This window comes from Phalaenopsis equestris, unplaced genomic scaffold (genome assembly GCF_001263595.1).
Source record: "Phalaenopsis equestris unplaced genomic scaffold, ASM126359v1 Scaffold212195, whole genome shotgun sequence".
Lineage (NCBI taxonomy): Eukaryota > Viridiplantae > Streptophyta > Magnoliopsida > Asparagales > Orchidaceae > Phalaenopsis > Phalaenopsis equestris.
Genome location: NW_018231140.1, coordinates 383,367 through 406,374, shown reverse-complemented (window position 1 = coordinate 406,374; position 23,008 = coordinate 383,367). Strand labels below are relative to the sequence as shown.

At 33.4% G+C, this 23,008-nt stretch overlaps 1 protein-coding gene across 2 annotated transcripts in view; it reads right to left on the bottom strand.

Moving 5' to 3' along the window:
* LOC110036882 (protein TPR3-like) overlaps window positions 1-18,763 on the bottom strand; it is a 61,316-nt gene extending 42,553 nt beyond the window's left edge. Inside the window, exons 1-5 of one of the 2 annotated variants that reach the window (XM_020741434.1) lie at window positions 18,691-18,763; window positions 18,209-18,311; window positions 17,904-18,083; window positions 17,679-17,792; window positions 17,453-17,611 (exon numbers count right to left, since the gene is read on the bottom strand). In XM_020741434.1, the coding sequence (XP_020597093.1) occupies window positions 17,453-17,611; window positions 17,679-17,792; window positions 17,904-18,083; window positions 18,209-18,288 (533 nt within the window). In that variant the 5' untranslated portion in view covers window positions 18,289-18,311; window positions 18,691-18,763. Of the gene's footprint in view, window positions 1-17,452; window positions 17,612-17,678; window positions 17,793-17,903; window positions 18,084-18,208; window positions 18,663-18,690 lie in introns of those variants that run through there. The other variant, XM_020741435.1, reaches the window with a different exon arrangement.
* Window positions 18,764-23,008: the final 4,245 nt, after the last annotated feature.

Here is a 23,008-nt window from a genome sequence, read left to right as displayed (position 1 = left end):
AAGAAATAAGAATTTAGATAACGATTGAGAGATTAGTGAACTTACACTTAGATCCCTTAAGCTTTGAATCAATTTAAAATCCAATTCCTTTAACTAGGGTTGAAGCACAACTCACAACTCTTTGCCAAAACTACGAGTTTACCCCTAGGTTTTAGGAGTCTGGTAGCGAGTTAAGTTGGATCTGTAGATGTTTGAGGGTTAATGGAAAGACACTTAATTGAGATTAGACACCTTAGGACACTTCAAGTTTAACCTAAAGTGCAGACACCCTAGATTTTAGAAGCACAACTTAAGAAATAGTTTATCGTCCTAATCTTCAAATGACCCTAAGAAATCTAAACATCTAACCTCAGTTTAGGAGATAAGCAGGACACTAGGCACGAGGGTGCACTAGGTTGTGACTCATGACTGATTTAATTAAATTAAATAATAAAATTCTTACCTTAACTTGACCAAAACTGAAACTCAATGCTCCAGGATTTGAGTTTGTCTTACACTCAAATCCTCCTAGCAATTGGGGAGATTCCAATATCACATATAAATTTCCTATTATCGGTCTTTTATATGTGGTATGGTATTTCATTTTATTTGTTTATCTTTTCCCTGCAATTTACCTGTTTCTGTTAAGTCTTTTTCAGGTCATACTTCCCTCTTTTACACAGCATATAATAGCTAAATTTAAAGGAGCAATGAACCTCTCAGGTGTGCAGGTTTAATTTACATTACAGCATTTTATTTTAAAAGCATGTTATATTGTTTTCATAGCCTGTTATACTGCTTCCCTAGCACGTTATGTTCTTCTTTCAGCATGTTATATTGTCTTTTCTCTTTACTATACAGTGCATTATTAATTTTCTTTCACACAGCATGCTTAGTTATTTTGATACACTATGCCTTAGTTTAGGATAACCTAGTGGTTAGAAGCAAGTTTAAAACTAAAACTAAACCAGGAGGTGCTACTACGAGAGGCTCGGAGCAGACATCGTTGGCAGCACGGCAAGGGATAACTTCAAAATGAATCTGCAGCCGCAAAACACATTCACATCACCAATCATTTTCTTTAGTTTAAATAACAACATATACGATCACTCCTTAGGCTTTTTGTACAACTCTGTTGTACAATTATAAGTTCTAACGCTTTAGGATTCTGAGGTTACCGAGCGGTACGGTGTAAATCTTTCTATTTTTTTTAGGCTATTTGCACAGTCCGATATTGTGCAAACATAAGTCCTAAGTCCTAAATAATTTGCAGGATTGAAATATCAAATTATATCACTTCAAAGACATAAAGCCAAACATTAGGATAGTTGGGACATCTCCGGGGTTTCTCCTGGATCTGTGATATCCCCTACTTTTCTTCCCTTTGGATTCCTTAAATAATTGTTCCTATTTTGAATCTTTCCCATTTGATTTTCCTATATCCAACTGTGAAAACCTAAACTTTGAAATCTTGAAAGCAACACCACCTGATCTTAATCGAGAGTTTTTTTAAGTGATTTTGATCATTTAAGATGTAATTAACTATAGGGGCTTGCCTCTATAGGGAACCAGGAACCCAGATAAAATAAACCCTATCTAATTTTTATATTAGATAGGGGAACTTGTTGGCCTTTTTATAAAATATTTCGCAGACCAAAACGGATGTCACAAATTCTTTAGTCTAGGTGATTGAATCCCTATTACAAGTGATATATTTATTCTTCGGGATAAGTGTATTATTTGTAGTATTGTATTCAATTATCTAAACTATTTAAAATGTGAGACCCATTTGGTCTCACCTATTTTAAAATTAAAATGTTACATTTAAAAAATCAAAAAGATTATATTTATATTTAAATTATTTTCAAAATCATAAAATCATTCACTTTTTTTAAAATCACGAAGTTTTAAAAAAAAAACGACCGACAAGCCTGTGTGTGCAATTAAGGCTTTCAAGCCACGCGAGGGAGAAGAAGGAAAGCTCCCTACCATGGAGCTTGAGCGAGGGGCAAATTGAACACTTTAAGAAGGTAAATTAAGTTTATTAATATAGTATTTTATATGTGAGTATGTGATTATGATTTTAATAAAATAAGTGTTAATAGAAAGTTATTTGAATCATAATCGGAGTTATCTAAATTCTGAATTTCAGGGAGAAGTGACACGAATTTCATGTGAAAAGGAAAATAAAGATTGTCAGACACCCGAAGTGTGAGAGTATGTTTATTAAATTACATTAATAAAAAGTCTTTGGAAATCATAACTCAAATAATTAGAGATTTCAACTTCGAAGGAGTAGTTTATGAAGCAAGCAAAAAAGGGAGGAGATCAAGCTCAAAACCTATAAGGTAAAAGTTAAGTCTTTTGTTGTTATTGAAATTAATAATATAATTACTTAAAATAATGTTATTAAATTTTATTACTATTAAATAGTGAGGAAGAAAGTCAATAAATCTTTGGGATTTGAGAAAGACAAAGAATCCTAAAGTTAAAAGAGGTTAGGATTTTAATAGTTCTTCTATGTTCAAAAAAGATTCTCTTTAGGATGTAATTCTTTTAATTATACACCCATTTAATTGATTTAGGTGCTAGGAAGTGAAGTGAAGGGTTGAACTTTTTCAAAAGTCTTCTAATAGCAAAGGTGAGTAATTATTTTCTTATATATATTAAATTTAAAGTTTATTAAATAAAGAATTTCTTTAATGCTTTATACAATTATTTTATGTTGTTATATCTTAAGAATTAAAGGAAATAAATAGAAAAGGGAAAATGAATATTTAGTATCTTTAAAAAGAGGTAATTAAAATGAAATGATAAGCAAATCTTTAAGTCATACAGTATTACTCTCAGATTGTACTGGCAGAGAATGCAATGTACTCGTGCATGTTAAGAAAAATGGTAGGACTCTACGATAGGTGTACATTCGGATACAATTTAAGAATACCTTTGGGTACAATTTTAAGAGTCTACGGACACATTTTTTAGGGTGTCTTTCGACACATTTATTAGAATACCTTCAGGTATGACGGCAATTTTGTGATAACTATTAAAAAGGTTAAATTTATAAATACTTAAAATAAAATGGGAATGGATAAATTTAAAGTTTTAATGCAATAAACTGAATTTTCTTTTGATTATTCATGCATAACATAGCATAAAAAATTAATACATATTAGATTATAATTACTCACTAAGTTATACTAACAGTTGAAGTTGAGATTTTTTTTAGGAGAAGAAAAGTTTTTTTTAGGAGAAGAAAAGATTTAAGTTGATATGTCTGATAGGCGAGAATTTGTTTACCAGAGAAAGATCTCTATTGTTAGGTATATTTGTTATCATGACAATTTCTATTTACTGTTTCTTTCATATATTGATATATTGTTTAGTATTTGCTTGAGATATAATCTTTAAATGTTATTATTTCTGGATGCTTTAGATTTTATAGTACTTTATGGATTAGTAGATCTTATATATGTATATATATATCTATGAAGTTTTTGAAATATTTTGTGGAACAAAAAGTGCAGTTTTCCTGTCTTAGTTAATTCTAAAAACCAAGCCGAGTTGTGACAAAAGTGGTATCGGAGCATTTATGTTAGAATATGATCTAAAAGAGCCATTAGAATGATTAAATTAATTTATAAGTGGTATTAATGAAAAATTAAATTGTTTCTAATGTTATTTTAAAAATATGAAAAATTAGGGGGAGGAAGCTAGAGATGATATTGTAGATGTTGATGCACCCCCACAGATTATTGTGAATACTAATACATTTACTGAGATGATGACTGCAATAACGCAATTGATTAAGAACTCTCAAACTCGGGTCAATTCCGGTCGAAGAGGTCAAATAGATAAGTACCTGAAATTATTTATGGATATGAGACCACATCTCTTTCTGGAGGTTTGATATATGTTGAAAACTGGCTACTAATAGTGGAGAAGATCCTTGATGGATTGTCTTGTCCTTCAGAGAGGATGGTTACACTAGCCACATTTGCATTAAAGGGAGAAGATGGTGGCGTGGACAGTTGCATGAAAAATTTGGTGGTAGAACCAATCACATGATTCAATGGGGCAAATTCGTGAGCGCCTTTAGAGACTGGTTCATACCACTGCTTGCCAGAAGATAGATGCAGGACAAGTTTATCAGGTTAGCATAGGGTGAACGCTCGATTATGTAGTATGAAGCTTAATTCACCATGCTCTCTTGGTATGCACCCCAATTGATTCCTAATGTAGAGGAGAAATGTCATCAATTTTTATCTGGGCTCACGAATGTGATTAGACACTCATTGATTCCATTTGAAATCAAGGAGGGATATTCAGAAAAGAAGAAATTCAGAAGGAACAAGGTTTCCTCGAAGCTCTCAGAGGCAATCATTTCAGTCGGTTGGTATAAGTGCTAAGAAGGTTATATCCAGTAGCGTTGACACCCAGTTTACAGTGAAGAAATGTGATAAATGTAGATGGTCTCACAAGGATGAATGTATGTCTGGATCGATTAAATGCGTTTGTTGTCACTAGCCAGGACATATGGAGAAGAATTACCCTGAATTGGGTTAGAGAGCTCCAGTAGAATCCAAAAGCAATGTTGCACAACCTCAGAGGAGCTATGGTAGACCTAGGGCAGCTGAATTTTCAGGGTCAATGCCAAATGTAGTCATACTCAGCAGAATGTTCAGCTCAGACTATATTCATTTTCACAGCATGAAGCTAAGGACTCCCCTGGCATTACCACAGGTATGTACTACTCTTAAAAATTTCAACTAGTACACTTTAAGCATCATAGGATTCATTTCATGTCATAAATAAAACAAAGATGCATCTCCAAAAGAGTTTAACTAGAGGCAGAAGGAATGGCTAGAATTTATTAATGATTATGATTTAAATATTCAGTATTATCCAGGAAAGGTTGATGTGGTGGCAGATGCACTGAGTAGAAAAGCTGAAAGTAATTTGAACTATTTATTTACTCAGCAGGAGCAGTTAAATAAAAATCTAGAGAGATTGAAATTATTCATAGTTGTTTATGGTGATAACAGCATAATTCAACTATATCAGTTGACGGTACAACCAACTTTAAAGGGCATAAATGAAGATTATTTAGCCAGAGATAGCAGTATGCAGAAAATTCTGGAGCAGATTAAGGCTGACAGTTTAGAGTATGAGATTTAAAAGCAAGGTTTATGTTCCAGATGTTGATGAGCTGAGGAATGAAATTCTAGAAGCACATTTATTTGGCTATACGATTCACACAGGGATCAATAAAATGTATCAGGATCTCAAAGAAGAGTTTTGATGGCCAGGGTTGAAAAGGAGTTTGGCAAAATTTGTGGCTAGGTATCCTTCATATTAGCTGGTGAAGGCGGGGCATCAATATCCCGGAGGTCGGATGCAGCCTTTACAAATTACAGAATGGAAATAGGTGGAGATTGCAATGGATTTTATTATTGGTTTGTCGAGATCATGTCAGGGTCATGATGATATATGAGTAATTGTGGATAGACTGAGTAAATTTACTAATTTCTTGCCTATTAGACAGACAAATCCAGTTGAGAAGCTAGTCAAATTATATATAGATCAAATTGTAAGATTGCATGGACTGACGAAGTCAATTTTCTCTGACAAAGATGACAGGTTTACTTCTAAATTTTGGAAGAAGGTTCAAGAAGCTTTAGGCACTCAATTGACTTTCACTACAACATTTCACCCTCAAGAGATGATCAGTCAAAGAGGACTATTCAAACCTTGGATAATTTACTAAGGTTACGTGTTCTTAACTTTGGTGGAGGTTGGAAATCACATAAACCTTTAGTAGACTTTGCTTATAATAAGCAGTTATCAGGCTAGCATTGGGATGGCTCCATATGAAGCCTTGTATGGAAGGAAGCGCATGCCACTTCTATGTTGAGCTGAAACAGTTGAAAGAAAAAGCATTGAGGCTGATTTGGTTGATGATGCTATTGAGAAGATTAGACTGATCAAAGATAGGCTGAGGGCAGTGCAGGATAAACAGAGAAAATATTATGATGTCAAACAAAGTACTACTGAGTTTGAAGTTGGAGAGTTTGCTTTCATCAATGTTAGTCCATTGAAAGGTGTGCAACAATTTGGGAAGGCAAGAAAATTAAGCCCCAGATATGTCGGTCCATTTAAGATTGTGGACAAGATCAAGAAGGTGGCTTACATATTGGCTTTACCAACACATATGCAGGACAAGGAGTGCATAATGTTTTGCATATTTCTTCACTGAGAAAGTATATTACAGATGGTGTCAGTAGAGTGATAGCAGACTCAGTTAATATTTAGCTTGATCTACATGTATTGAGGAGAAGTTTGTGAAGCAAGCAAGAGAGGAGATCAAACACAAAAACTATAAGGTAAAAATTAAGTCTTTTGTTGTTATAGAAATTAATAATATAATCAAATAAAATAATGTTATTAACTATTATTACTGTTAGAGAGTGAGGAAGAAAGCCAATAAATCTTTGGGATTCAAGGAAGACAAAGAATCTTAAAGTTAAAAGTGGTTAGCATTTTAATAATTTTTTTATATATAAATAAGACTTTCTTTAGGATGTAATTCTTTCAATTATATACCCATTTAATCTGTTTAGGTGCTAGGCAGTGAAGTGAAATGTTGAACATTTTCATAAGTAATTTAATAGCAAAGGTGAGTAATTATTTTCTTACAACAATAACAACAAGTCTTTATCCCACTAAGTGGGTCGACTACATGAATCATTTTTCACCATTGCTTCTTATTTAGTGTCATATTTTCATTTAATTCTAATAAATTAAGATTATTTTTTATACAATATCAAGTTATTCTAGGACTACCTCTGTCTTTATTAACAAAGTCAAATCTAAAACATCTACTCTCCTAACCGGATCATCAGATGGTCGACGTTTAATGTGACCATACCATCTAAGACAACTCTCTTTAATTTTATCCACCACTGGAGTTACACCAACTCTATCACGAATATATTCATTTTGTATTTTGTCTCTAGGTGTCAAGCCATTCATCCACCTAAGCATTCTCATCTCGATAACACTTAACTTTGTTTTATGCTTCTCTTTTAAAGGCCAACATTCTGCACCATAGAGCATTGTAGTTCTCACCACCATTTTATAGAATTTTCCTTTCAATCTAAGCAGTACTTATCTAACACACAATAGGCACGATGAATTCTTCCACTTCAACCAACCAACCAACACAAATTTTACTGAGTAATTATTTTCTTATATATATTAAATTTAAAGTGTATTAAATGAAGAATTTCTTTAATGCTTTAAATAATTATTTTATGCATGCTGTATCTTGAAAATTAAAGGAAATAAATGGTAAAAGAAAAAATGAATATTTAATGTCATTAAAAGGGGATAATTTAAAAGATATGAAATGATAAGTAAATATTTAAGTCGTGCAGGATTACCCCCAGATGATACTGACAAGGAATGCAATGTACCCGTGCAAGTTAAAGAAAATGATAAAGGTGTACATTTAGATACAATTTGAGGATACCTTTAGGTATAATTTTGAAGGTGTTTTCGGACATTTTTTAGGGTGGTTTCAAGTGCATTTTTGAGGATAACCTCAGGTATAACAGCAATCTTGTGATGATTATTAAAGAGGTTAAATTAGTAAACTTTTAAAGTGAAATGGGAATGGATAAATTTAAAATTTTAATGAAATAAACTACTTTTTTTTTATCACTTATGCGTAGCATAACATAAAAATTTTAATGCACATTAGATTATAATTAGTCACTAAATTATACTGACAATCGAAGTTAATATTTTCTTTCAGGAGAAGAAGAGATTTAAGTTGATATATCTGATAGTAGAGATTTTGTTTACCAGAGAAAGACCACTAGTGCTAGGTATAGTGCTAGGTATATTTGTTATAATGATTGTTTCACTTTATTATTTCTTTCAGATATTGATACAATGTTTAGCACTGGCTTGAAATGTTATCTTAGGATATTATAATTTGTTGTTTTGGATTTTATTGCACTTTGTTGATTAGTTTCTCTCTTATATATTGGAAGTTTCTAAAGTATTTTGTGGAAAGAAAAAAATGAAATGTTGATATTGTTTGACCGTTGTTCCCGCCTCAGTTAATTCTAAGTAACGGCTCAGGTTGTGACAATGCACATACAAGTATATTATAAATTATTTCATTTACATTCTAAATATCATCCAATATCTCTCTTTTATAACATGCATATGTAGTAAATAAGTATAACTATGCAAATCATTCACATTCATTTCTAGATGATCAAATTAAATAATAAAATAGAAAAATCATATTCTAGTTGTAGAAACATAATATCTTGACTAATGATATTCTAATGCAAGTGATTTAGAAAAAATACAATATTATTACAATAGCCAATAAAAAATTTAGCAAAAAATAATAATTAACTTTTCAAAAGAAAATGTAAACCCTAAGCATTATAAGTAAATTGTTATGTAGCGACTGCACCGTAGGTTTACATTTAAAAGAAAATGTAAACCTTTTTGACCAATGGAAGTAGTTAAAATCAATAACGAAATTACTTAAAAATAAAAAAATATAATGACTCGGCTTGCTATGTCATTATATCGGGAGAGTTTGAGTATATTTGGAAGGTTTAAGGGGAAATTAGAGTCAATATGACAACTAGGTCAGTTCTAGACGGAACTGACTAAGTTTGGGAATTTTTCTCCATAATTTAAAATGCATGGGAGATTTTCGAAATTCTACTTGTAAATGATACTAGACTTATCAATGTTTCTTTTTGAAAATTTTTATGATTTAAGGAATTTTTTTTTTTTTGTTTAAAGAATTTCAAACTAATTTGGCAGAAACAAAAAACAGAACAAAAAAATACTAAGTTTTTTGCTTTTGGGTTTTGATACTAAATAAAAAACATACTTTAAGAGGTAAAATATTTATAAGAATTAATTTACAAAGAATGTGTATCAATTCTGGAATTTTTTAAAATTTATAAATGGAGTTAGATCAATCAAATTTAGCCAAAATCATAACTAGGTTGGGTTAGGACTAATCCTGGCCAATCCTTTTAGAGTTAATTAAAATGATAATATGCCTTACAAACACATAAACAGTCAACCAAAGAGAAATCACAGAAAAATTTATACTGAGGAAGTAAAATACATAACTAAACTAAGCTAAGTTCAGTGAGAGAGCATGCTCACCAAACCACACTTTTGGAAGAAGCCACCAAGCCACTCCCTAATTTGAGTTCTCTACTCAAGTTTTAGAAGATTTCACACCAAAAAGTCACTTTTTTCATTCTATCATGCTTTAAATAAACTCTACAACAACTAATTATATTCAAACACACAAAAAGAGAGGGAAAAATGCTTGGAACTACTTAGAAACTACCTAATTCACATATAAATACCACCCCCTTCACATTAGGCCAACCATAACTACGCTATAATCATGCGGTCGGCCCTCAGTTCACTCTACACTTAAGTGCACTCAAGTTCATGTAAAGGTACTACAAAGCACACATAAACCAAATCAATTAAATATAAAATTATATGCATAAATACAGCATAATATAACTCAACAGACTTCACATAATACATACACGTAAAAGTGACACAATTCTTCATGCATTCATTTTGGCTTTTCTTGTAATTAGACCTCTTGGTGTTGTAGTAACTCTCTTGGATTGAGCTCTGGTAGTAGGTCCACCTGTGCTTATGGACTCACCTTTGAGCCATCATGATATGACACATCAGAAATTTAGTGGAAAATCCTCCAATTACAATAGAAGCTATCTGATTTTGAAAGGACACAATATGAGTAAATCACCCATAACAACAATAATGGCCACTCAGATTGAGAAGATGATGAGAACACGTTTTACTAAAAAGCATAAAGTGATGAAGAAATAATGTCATGTGGATTTAAAATTAAGTATAGGAGGAAAGAGGGTGATTTGGAGTGAATGTTGAACTAGCGAATGAGTTCATTTAGTGGCTCTGAAAAGTGGAATAATTTTTTAAGTACAAGAATATTCCACCTGACATAACGGTAAAAATAGTTGTCATTAAGCTAATGAAGAGTGTTTCCTTGTAGTGAGAGAATATAAAGCGCCAATGTCAGCTCCAAGGAAGAAGAAAGAGTAAGGAATGATCCAAGACGAAAAATGAGATGCAGTGCAAGAAGCTTCCACCACATTGCACACATGATGTATTTTTTAAACTCTAACATTTGCACCAAAATTTGGATTTATGCCGGGCACCGGGCGGGTCTACCATGGAAGCTATACATTTATTGAGAGGTTTAATGGAGAAATTCAGAGATAATGAGGATCTACATTTGATTTTTATTGATATAGAAAAAGTTTACAATAAGGTTCCAAGAGATATCCTTTGAAGAGTTCTTCAAAAAGGTGTTGAAATATTCAAGTCATTAAGAATGTGTATACTAGAGTTGTGTTGTTACTTGTGTTCCGTTACTTGTGTTCCAACTGAAGGAGGATTGACTAAATATTTTCCTATTTCTGTTGGATTACATCAAGGATTGGCTTTAAGCCCATATCTTTTTGCTTAGTTATAAATGGTCTTACTAGACATTTATAGGAGGATGTACCTTGGTGTATGCTCCTTGCTGATGATATTCTTCTCGTGGATAAGACGAGAAAAAAAGTCCAAAAAAAACTTGAATCATGGAGATCAAAATTGGAGTCTAAAGACCTTCATTTGAGTAGAACTAAAACTGAATACATGGAATGTAATTTTAGTAGTTGTAGCTCTAGTTACAGAAGTGTAACTTTGGGTGATCAAATTATTAAAATGTGTGAACGATTTAGATATCATGGGTCTTTTGTTCAAAGCGGTGGTCATATAGATGGGAAATAGTAGAATTCAAGTTGGTTGGTTGAAGTGGAGGAATCCTTCGGGCCTTTTGTGTGATAGAAAAGTACCGTTTAGACAGAAAGGAAAATTTTATGAGATGGTGGTGAAACCTACAATGCTCTATGGTGTTGAATGTTAGTCTTTAAAAGAGAAGCATAATACTAAGTTAAATGTTGCCGAGATGAGAATGATTAGGTGGATGAGTGGCTTTACACTTAGAGAAAAAATGCGAAATGAATATATCTGTGATAGGGTTGTTGTAGCTCCAGTGACGGACAAAATTAGAAAGAGTCGTCTTAGATGGTTTGGTCACATTAAATGTCGATGATCTGATGATCCGATTAGGAGAGTAGATGTTTTAGATTCGACTTAAGTTAAGAAAGGCCGAGGTAGACCTAGGAAGACTTGGGCGTATTGTACAAAAAATGATCTTAATTTATTAGAACTAAATGAAAATATGACACTAAATAGGACACAATAGATAAAAAAAGATTCATGTAGCCGACCCCAAGTAGTGGGATAAAGGCTTTGTTGTTGTTGTTGTTGTTGTTGTAACATTTGCAGCAAAAAGATTTGTCAGTAGAGTAATGCACCATTGAGTTTGAGCAACTTTTTGTTAAAATATGAGCAAATGGAGCACTAAAAAAACACCATAGTCTGATAACTTAGATGACTAAGATTGTCCATTGACAACATAATGATACTATAGCTATTTTGGATGTCACAGATATTCCCTGAAAGTGAGACAACATGGTAATATCATGTCCACACCGCCCTTCAAATAGGGTTCAACCATTAGTTTATACAGCAAAAGCAAGTTGAATAAAGGGCCAAGACCTGTCTTCCGTGAGAAGAAGCATACATAAAAGAAAAAAATGATTGATCGGTAAAGCACCACTTAAGGCATTTCTAGCCAGAAAGTACTTTAAGCATCATGGATATGAGTGCATTACATCCAAGTGCCCAATCAAACGAGTGATTTCAATAAGCAGTACATAACGAAAGCATATAATGAAGACTCGAGGAAGTGATTGGATAGGAGTACTAGTTACCCGCGGATGATGATGAGATGCTTTTAGTTCAATGAATTCTTCAGATCGAGCACAAGAGAGATCAAATGGTAGCTTTAGACCATGTCTTCCATACCCATTACACTGTGAAGGGAAGGTGTGCAACCTTATTATAAACAACGACAGTTGTGAGAACAAAGAATCTAGACAAATAGTGGACAAATATTCCCTTAGCTGAGAAAGAGGAATGAGACCAGTGTAGATAAGAGTATACATGGATTTTACATATGTGGCAGTATGATAAGAGCATAAATACATGGAGGTTGTGATGTATGAGTATATGGATACGTGTCATATTCTTTTAGGCCAACTGTGGCGATATGATAAAAGTATACATCATGATGACCATAAAGTTACATAATTGTTATCAAGGATAGAAAGTGTATTTTACATCTGTCATTGAATGAATTAACAACGATAAATACTCAGATAAATACAAAACCTATATTGCATTGTGCTACATTTCAATATGCCATGAGAGAGGCTCCTGTGGGACTAACAGTAGTGATGTTAAAGCTCGATGAGATAGAAGGGTTGATACCCCAGGCAATGCGACCTCTATTGAAGGACTCGTATGATATTTTGACTAACAATCTGTCACTTGGAGTGTCATTCCTATGAGAGATCCAATATGTTATAGTCCTCATCCCAATCTTAATGCTCTCCAACCGATTAGCCTACCAGATGCAACCAATAAAGAGGAGTGTTAAACTACTCCCCCGACTATTTAATAGGTCATTTTAGTCTCACAATTTATAAATGTGTCAAATTTTTCCTTGCACACTTTTCATATGGAGTTTAAATAGTCCCAAAAGTGTATTAATTTAGCCCTCATTAAAAGAAATTGGGGAATAGATTGACACTTTTATAAACATTAAGACTAAATTAGCTCCCTACAAAAAGTCAGGAGACCATTTCACTTTTCTCGACCAATAAAGTATGAAGTAGGTTGATGATTTGAAGGCCCAGGGATCAGTTCATGAGCGTACAAAACCATTTGTCGTACCAGCATTGATTTTTCTAAACAAATGAATCGTGACACGTGTATTATTAACAAGGTTGTGAACAAGATTATTATCAAGTACCAGTTTTACATTTCAAGATTGAATGATTTCCTAGATCAATTACACTATCTTCTCCAAGATCGACCGATCGCCAAATCAGGATGAGACCAAGAGATGAGTAGAAGATAATTTTCAAAAATGAGATGGATTGTATGAGGGACAGTCATATCCATTGGGTTGTCCTATACACAGGGTTTATGTGGATAATGAATCAGGTCTTCTGAGCTTTCGTTATGAAGTATGTGATTGTGCACTTTGACGACATATTACTATACAATCATTCGGAGGAAGAATACTTGTAGCACTTCAGACAAGCATTTGGAATATTTCGAACATAGTAGTTGTATGGCCATTCAAAGAAGTTCCATTTTTTAACACCACAAACATACTTCCTCGGATACATTGCCTCCATTGTTGGCACTAAGTTGGACCCAATAAAGGTCGCGTCTATTGTGGACTGACCCAAGCCACAATTGTTCACTCAGATAAGTCAATTTCATGAATTGACATCTTTTTATGAAATATTTATTAGGAATTTTAACTCATCGCTGCACCTATGATAGAGCTTCATAAGACAAATAGATGGGTAACACACAAATTACCTTTGAAACTTTGAAGAAACAAGTTACTCAGGCCACGATCCTAGCACTTCCAGCTTTTAATCAGGTGTTTGAGATGGAGAATGATGCCTCCAACTTAAAAATTAGAGTTATGTAAAGTAGCCCTATTTATTTTTTAAGTCTAGAAAAAAATATTCTTCTTATGATAATGAGTTCTATGTTATAAAAAGGTTCTTCAATCACTGGCCATTATTTGCTTGGGAATAAGTTTATTCTGTGTACTCATTATGAGACCTTGAAATTTCTGAACAATCATGAAAAGCTTAAGCGTAGACACGTTCGTTGATTGAATTCCCCTCTTCGTTCCATTTTTAGCTCAAGCACGAGGTAGGAAGTCTAAACAAAGTATCATATATACTGAGCCGTCAACACTTACTGATCAGTACTATGTAGTTTGAAGTACTTAAGGATTTGTATGTTGGTGGCAAGAATTTTCAAGAGATTTAACTCATTAGTAGGCAGGACAGAATGTATGAGCAGTATAAAAAATTCGGTAAATATAAGGTCTTTTAGAACAGACTGTACGTTTCTTGCATTTCACAAAAGGAGTGCATTTTATAGAAATGTCAGAATAGGAGGATGGCAGAACATTTTAACCAAGTCAATGCTCTTTCTTTAACGACTGAAAATTTATATTCGCTTAGCTTAGCACGAGATGTGGAGAGATGTTAGACAGTGTAGAGCTTGTCACTTAGCTAAGATCCAAGAGTTGAATATTGGTCTATATACTCCCCTCCTAATTCTGAAATCACCTTGGATGGATGCAAGCATGATATTCATTGTGATTTTTCCTAGGTCACACTGAAACAAGAATTCAACTATAGTGGTGTTGGACCCTTTTACCAAGATGACAACACTTTATACCCTATCACAGGATGATATATGCCTCGCACATTGATAACATGTACTTTGGAGTAGTTCACCTATATGCCTAGAAACATCACTTTAAATACGGACGTGAAGTTTTTGAGTCATTTCTGAAAAATTATGGAGTGAGCGTGCCACAAAACTTTACTTCAATTCCGCAGCTCACCCTCAAATAGATGGACATACAGAAGTTGTAAATCGTAATTTGGGAAATATTCTCAGGAGCTTTGTTAAAAAGAACATCAGATAATGAGATTTGATGCTTTCTCACGTTGAGTTTGTTTATAACCAGTCTATTAGTCAGTTCATAGGTCACAGTTCTTTTGAGATTGTCTACAGTCGGAATTCTCTCACACCTTTAGAGTTAGTGTTGATACTGTTAACTTCTAACAACAACAACAATAACAACAAAGTTTTAATCCCACTACGTGGGGTCAGCTACATGAATCCTTTTTCTCCATTGCGTCCTATTTAATGTCATATTTTCATTTAGTTCTAATAAATTAAGTATACAATAAGCCAAGTCTTTCTAGGTCTACCTCTTCCTTTTTTAACATAAGTCGAATCTAAAACATCTATTCGCTTAATCAGATCATCAGATGGTTGATCTTTAATGTGACCAAACCATCTAAGATGACTCTCTCTAATTTTGTTTGTCACTGGAAATATTGTTAACTTCTAAGATTACCATAAATGCAGGGGTTGGAGTCTGCGCATGTGAAAAAAATATTGCTAAAATAACATGAAGTATCATAAGAATGTTAACAAATCCAAGAAAATTATGGTCTTCAACAAAAGTGACTTGCATATGAATTAAATTGAAGAAAGAGTGATTTCCTAAAGGCACATTTGGAAAGCTCAAACCTACATCTAACATTCCATTCAGGATTGTTAAGAAAATTAATGAACACATATATAAGGTTGATTTATAGAGATTGCAACAATCTTGTTATATTCAACGCTGCTAACTTGTCGTAATAGGAGAATCTGGATGTTTCTGAAGACAAAACTCTTAGTCGAGGAAAGTGATGAAAGTGCGAGTCTCGCAATCTTCCACATTGCAAAATCGGACGTGGGAGACAAAACTCCCATCCCATGAGTCCTGGCATAGAAATTTTCTTGCCTTCCTAATGTTGACGGGTCTTAAAGAGTCTCTATTCACTATATTTTGATTTCTAATTACGGTTTAATTTATGTTTTAGAACAAGTAGATTATTTTAGAACCCGATGGGGACATTTGCTTTTGTTTCATGTTCTTGGGAAAATTTTTTCCTGTTTTATCTGAATTGGAGAGCTATAGCCTATGTTTCTTCAAGTGATGAATCTATATCTTGAAGAGAACAGGTGATGGACCCTACCCAACATCCACACGCTTTCATACAAGCCATTGACCGTCAACTCCCTCCCGGAAAGCAGCCAACCTGCCATTTTACCCTTCCAATTTCCATAAACTTCACATCTTCTACATTGTTTCCCCTTCCCCAATACATCTCTAAATTGACCCCTTCTCCCCAACGCTTAGCTTGCTTCAAATTCCTATTATTATTAAGAAAATTGTCTTAATGTTGGAAGTTTAAAATAGATAGTCGATTAACAAATGCATGAGTTTTCAAGGCATAAGTATGGCCAAAAGGCCATCAAGAGAATATCATATGTGAGGCAAATTGCTCGTTATATCAAAGTCATTAGTTAGCTTTGAAGTTGTCAAAACTCAAAATCTTAACCCAAATTACTGGTTTGTCTCCTTCCTCACTTAGGCTGATCCACTACAACGTGTAGAGTTGTTGATGGGCTCAATAATAAATACTTAAGTAAACAAGCACGCCTTTTGATTTTAATAGAAAAGTTAATGTTAAAACATTTTGATTTATAATGTAATGGGTTCTAGGAAAACTTCGAAGTACATGAGTTATACACATAATTTGAAAACCTCGTGATGTTAAAATACAATCACCCCTACTTTTCAATTGAACATTTTGGCACAGCCCTCTTAATATTTTTTATTTTGTACGAATAGTTGAAATTTGACATTGTTTTACTGATGCTTTTATGTCTAAATCCATCACAATTTTAAACTTATTCTTAATTAAACAAGAAATTTCTATAATTTGGACTTTAAAATACTTACATCATGGTTTAAATATCAGAAAAGCATTGGCAACCATATTATGATAACAATTAAAATGTAAGCAACTTCTTCACAAGCCTACTTTTATTTATTAAGGATAATTTATTAAATTGACAACAAAATAATATTTTCATTAGAAAGATTGTAACAATCTTATCACCTCCTAGTTTGTTCATCTGCTTCTGCACCATCAAATTTCTTAACAATATGAACCATATTCCTAAAAGCTTAGGAGAAATTTGAGATCAAATGCTATTATCTTTTTTTATTATTATTATTTTGTTTTGTTTTTTATGTGGATATGAAATATAAACATATTTAGCATCTTAAATATCGTCTACCTTTTCTGATTAAATATCATATAAATCGATTTATATGAATGTAATAGCAATGAACGAAGCGCAAGACAGTCACAGGCGACTACAATGGGTGTGGCAATGTTGGCGATAAGGTGAGGAGGTGGAGGCAAGATGATATAAAAAAGATATTGAGGGAAAGGGCTTATGCGGAGTGAGGATAGTGGCAATGTGTGGGCAATGAAAATGCCAGTGGTTTGCAAGGCGGTGACAAAGCAATAGAGCGGCAAAGTATTGTAGTAAAACAAAAATGGGAGAGCATCGGTGACCGATAGAGAAGAACCAGGGGAGCAATAACAGCTGACATGGGATTGTTCTGGCCGATGTGATTCATAAGATAAATATTTTTAAAGCAACTTAAGTTTATTTTAAAAACAAAAAAAAAATTACAGAACACTAAGAAAAAAAATATTTTTAAAAAATAACAAAAAGTGATGCCAAACAGAGTTGTTCTTCATAATGACAATACATGAAAACATACCTTTGATTAATGAGGGTGCGCAACCTTGAACTTTTGAGGTTTGGAAACTGCAACTTGTCTCGAAATAGTGGATTTGCTTCAATTAATTTCTTAAGCTCAACTAGCATGATAGTCCTTGCAGATTTTGTATCCCCATATTTTGAAAGTTGTTCATTTTCCCTAAAAGTTCATAATTAGCAGAATAATCATGAATATATAGAAGTGCAAAAATAATGATTAAGAAAACCTGAAATTTTCCAATGTCAAAAGCTGTGTAATTTCCTTGAAAAGCTCCTCGTTGAAGGAGGCAAAGACTTTCAAATCCTTCACAAGTATGTCAACAGCCTTTGAACGATCATGCCTACAAAAAGAGTATTCATCAAAATCATTCCTTGAAATCAAGATATCATTACACAATAAAATAGAAGATCTTATCAAAATCAAATATTAAATTTTTAAAAACATTGCATACTTATCCAACGCCTCCAGATACTTCTGCTTTCTTATTTCAAAGAATATTTTCATGGAATACCGATTATCATCAACCTTTGTGAAACCAGAGAGATAACGCTCCACATCATCCCAGTTCCCATTATGAACCTCATCCTCAAAATGTTTCATGTTGAAGAAGAAACCAGATTCCTGTTCCAGCCTATAACCCAAAAACAAAAAAAAACAAAAAAAGAGGGAATAAGAACTCGAAAACCCTGAAAACCACTAGCCTGTATCAAATAACAAAACTTTTCAACCAAAAAAAAAAACAAAAAAAAACCTTACTTATGAACTGTCTCTTTGAACTTCTCCTCATCCAGAAACTGCAAGATCAAAAAAACCAGTTCTCTGCTGAGAGAAGACATCGCATCAGCTGTCCTTTAACGACCTAAACCAAACTTCCAGATCATGTTCCACAAAATATACAACTTTCACGAGCAAATCCCTCACATTTCAGGGCAATCCAGCACTAAATCGGATTCACCTCAGAGATCGCAGCAAATACCTTCTGATAAACGTAATATACTGCAAACCTAAAACTTCAATTTTTTTTTTACTTTTTACTTATTATTTTATTTTTTGAGGGAAGCAAACCTTAACAATTTTAGACTCCAGAACAAAAAAATCTAGGCTAAGATCAACTGAAGAGGGAAATTATGATATAGACATAATTTCTCAAGAAGAAATGACGTAAGTGAGACGCAGGAGCTCGTTATCTTAAAAACTACTGAGATCGATCGAACTGGAAGGAGAAAAAAATAGCATACCAGCTGCTAGATGACTTGCCCTTCCCACCCACACATCCCACTCACAATATTAGTTGGGGAAATCAACATGGATGGCATGTATTTACTTGTGTCATACTCAAATTTCAATATTTACAAATTAAACATATTTCCTTACGTTTGAAAAGATATATGAAAAGATAGACGACACTTTTTTCCTATAAGTAGGGTGCTTAACTTATAAAAATTAAATTTTGAGTGTGACATAAATAAATTTATAAGGCTAAATTCCCTATTATTTATTAATTCTGATACAAAATAAAAAATCAATAATGCAATTCTTAATTTATTAGTACAACGGCAGATCAAATAAAAAAAGATACGTAATTATTACAGCAAGGCCTCTTCGACTTGTGCGATGCAGCAATATCTATACTTGCAGAAAAGAAAACAACTTAAAAAAAGATGAAAACTCGAAACATGTTACGATCCTTTACAATTTTGTCATTTGCGAAGAAGCACGAACTTAAACTTGTTGTAATTCAAATTGAGAAATTAAACAATAAACCCTAAGGTTTGATTGGGATTTTTTTTTGTCCAGAAATTATATTAGTCACATTATAATTGTATCATAAGGACAAATTATAATACAAGCAATTACATACATAGCACTCGGAACATTACAATTCCCTTTTTTGGTTTTTCAGTCTTCTAAAACACAAATTTTGTTTGTGTTTTAACTAAAACGATAATAACATTTGCTTTTTAAAAATAAAAAATTCTTTGATAAAGTAGATTTTCTTTTTTAACTATTTATTTATTTAAAAAGAAATTGATATTTATTGAAATGGTTTACTGTTGAATCTCAAAATGTCCTATAAATCATGCCCAAGGAATAGAACGTTGGTCAATTGAGAGAAAAAAATAAAAGGATGAGACACGAGTAATATTAAATATTTGGGAATTTTATAATAGTCTCTTTTTCATGAATATGACCCTCTTCTTTATAAGTCAAAGATGGTTATAGTAAATTACGTGATTTTTCATCCTTTAATAGGAAGGTTAACGGAATTTATGAATCATTATGTCTTTACATATATGTAGCTAACTTAGACATACTTTGACCTTGTTGACTAAGAGTTGATTGTCCAACCGAATGATTTACAGACACCCTTTTCAAAGAAATTTGTATAAAAGGCTCACTCTCATTTGGAAGGATTATTCCATCAGATAGAGGGCATGTTACCATATTTTGGCAGGCAATCTTCCTTCGATCGATGAGTCTATATAAAAGGAATCCCCTCTAGTTGTTGTTGATCTATCTGATGTCAAGATGTCGGTTGAGTAGTCATCACATGGGCATGCGGCTTTCCTTAGTTCTATCAAACTTTTGTTCGATTGGCTTATGATTCGGCTGACAGATGCAATATGAATATTCACACATCTGCTTCTTTTCTCATTAAAGCCGTTGGATCTCCTCTAGATTCGTGTAGCCATATTTCTTCCCTGGTTTTCTTACTTCTTTGAACAAGAGAATTAAATAACAGAATTATTTACATAATGAGTAATAAATATTTCCTAAACTTGTACTCCATGAATTTTCACTCCATTGTTTTCTATAAATAAAGTGTGGTTAGTATTTTTCTCCCAATTTCTTGAAATTTCTACCCTTTAGTCATTTATATGTGTGAACGAAGATGTCAGGCGCCAAGAGTCCGGTGAGAGAAGTGCTTATGAGGGCTTTTAGGCTCCCTGCTTCGAAGGCTCACCCTTCTAGGGACGAGGGGAAGAAAAAATCTGAATGTTCTAGTGAGGCCCCAAAGAGGAGAGTAGCAATTGTAATATGAAGAGATCAATCCTGACTAAATTTAATGTTCAACTGTTGGATGAGACCAGTGTGTATACACAAGTGTCATTCTTGATTAAGAGGGTGTTAATGTCCGGGCTACAGATTATCTGGGTGACAATTTTATCTTTTATCGAGATCAATTTGAATGTAGGTTTTAGCTGCCCTTGCGCACAGAGCTTATTTCAGTTTTCAACTACTACGGAGTAATATCAACCCTAATGAAGATAAACGCATTGTTGCGGTAATGACCTATGTGATCCAGTTATGCAGAATGGTGGTTCCATGGTCCTGACAAATATCCTCGTACATGTTTTCTTTCTTGGTGAAGATAAACGAGTATGTTGTCTTTGACAACACTCAAAAGATCCAGCCAATCAATCTAAAAAATAAAATAAACGATTGGAAGCTTTGGTTTTTTTAGGGTCATCTGTAACAAGTTGGGCAATCCAACAGAGCGACTGCTGGCCCCTACAAAGAAAGTAAGGGGGTTTCTCTCTGGCTGAAACCAATAGAGCAAGTCATTCTTGGGAAGTCGTTCTCAGAAGTTTAATAAACTAATCCTATGACTGTGAATCGGGTGTTGATCCCATGAAACGGGCGCTGCCTCTAATGAAGTAGAGGTAAAGAGGCCATTTAAGAAAGCTGCCCAACTTTCAAGAAATTAGTCAAGAAAGAGAAAGAGAGCTGACAGTTCTCCCATTAGAGAGGTGGAAGAGATGAAAGAAGGTAGCTCGTAAGTGGGCCAAGTCCCAGGTTTGAATTTAATTCACTCAATTTACAAAACTTTTGTATTTATACAAAATAAAGTCACAAATGAATTAATATTGATTGAATGGAAGCTTGCCCAGGTAGTTTTAGATGATTAGAGGGATGAAGAAACTCCTTCCTTCTTTCAATCGGATACTGAGAGGTCTTCTAGGCGTCCCTCAACACAAGAGGTCTCCTAGCTGTCTACTACGGGCTTCATATCAAAGAGGGGTGGGCAAGTCAGCAAGCCCTTGTCCACCTTAAAATTACATATTTTTAATATACATTTCATGTTCATTTTGTACAATTTTTTTATGATATTGCTCTTTAAAGGAATTTATTTTGCATGCCTTTGTTTTCATGTACAAGGAATTGAGTTCTAGCCAAAATGAAGCAAAAATGGTGCAATTTAGAGCCAAATTAAGCAAGGAAGGAAATTTTGATCTGGCGCATTTTGATATGACTTTTAATGCTTAATTTTCTCTATATTTATCACATATTTTTGAATGAAATTACAGTTTAAATAAATTTTATTTTCATATTTATCTTGTAGGTATAACATTAGGAGCGAGCCAGAGCTGAATCAGGGTGACATGAAGCAAAAATGGAGCAAAACAGGTGTGCGACCCGTAGGGTGGCACTATAACCCACGATTCTGGTGCTATAGAGTCAGACACGACCATAAATAGGCACTATAGCACCAATTCTGGTGCCATAACACTTGAGACAATTTTTAGATAGCTTTTTGGCAATGTCTGGTAATTCCGGGATGTTCTGGAAGCTTCTTGGTGGTTATGCACACCCCATGGAGTTATTCAACGAATCTAGAAATTTTAAAAAACTTTTGAACGAAGAGATGTGTCTCTTAGAGTGAAAGGGTGTGTATCTTGGAGTGAAGGGGTGTGTCTTTTGGAAAAAGGAGGTGTCTGGCTTCTCTTTAAATAAGGGGGATGACGCCTCTCATGAGAAGTAATTAGTGTGTTCATAGGAGGATTTTTTAGTGAGATTAAGAGAGATTTTGGCGAGAGTCTATGGCGATACAGATTTCTCTATTGATTGTAGAGATTAGTGAGGGATTTTGAGAGATATGAGTAAGGAAGTATGAGCGGCGCATGGATTGGTAGGATACTCTGTTGGAGAGATTTTTATCTTTCTTCTAGTGGGAAAAAACTAAGTATTGTTTTATTCATTAGATTGTAATTGTTGTAAACACTTTCTAGTAGATTTTATTTAATTTAAATGAAGTTTTTTATTGTGTTTTATCCATGATTCATAAGTAGTTTTCTTTACTCTTTTTTCTTAATATAAAGTAGTGGCATGTGCAAGAAAATTTTTTTTTATGATAGAATTATTTTTATTTTCATGTGAGGAGTAATATCTTCCTTGCTTCATTGACATAACTTAAGTGGCAATAGCTTATGTTAAAATTTGTTGTAAGTTAAACTAAAACTCGGGAGAGCCGTGATCATGCAACTTGAGTGCACATAGTTTAGGTGGCAATGCAACTTTTAAGGAAATTTAATTTAATGATCTATTTCTATTAGATGCTTCTAGGTGACAGATAGTTGCATAAAACTAATTGAATACTAAGCATACATATACACTCAAAAAATGGTAGCTAGACATATGTTCCTTGTTGGCACATAATTTTTTCCTTGATTCTATCAATCCTTTTACTGCTTATGTCATTATCTTCATTTTACTTTTCTTCTGTAATAAAAGAGATGCATGTTTAGAAATTTAGATTTATTTACATATTCTATT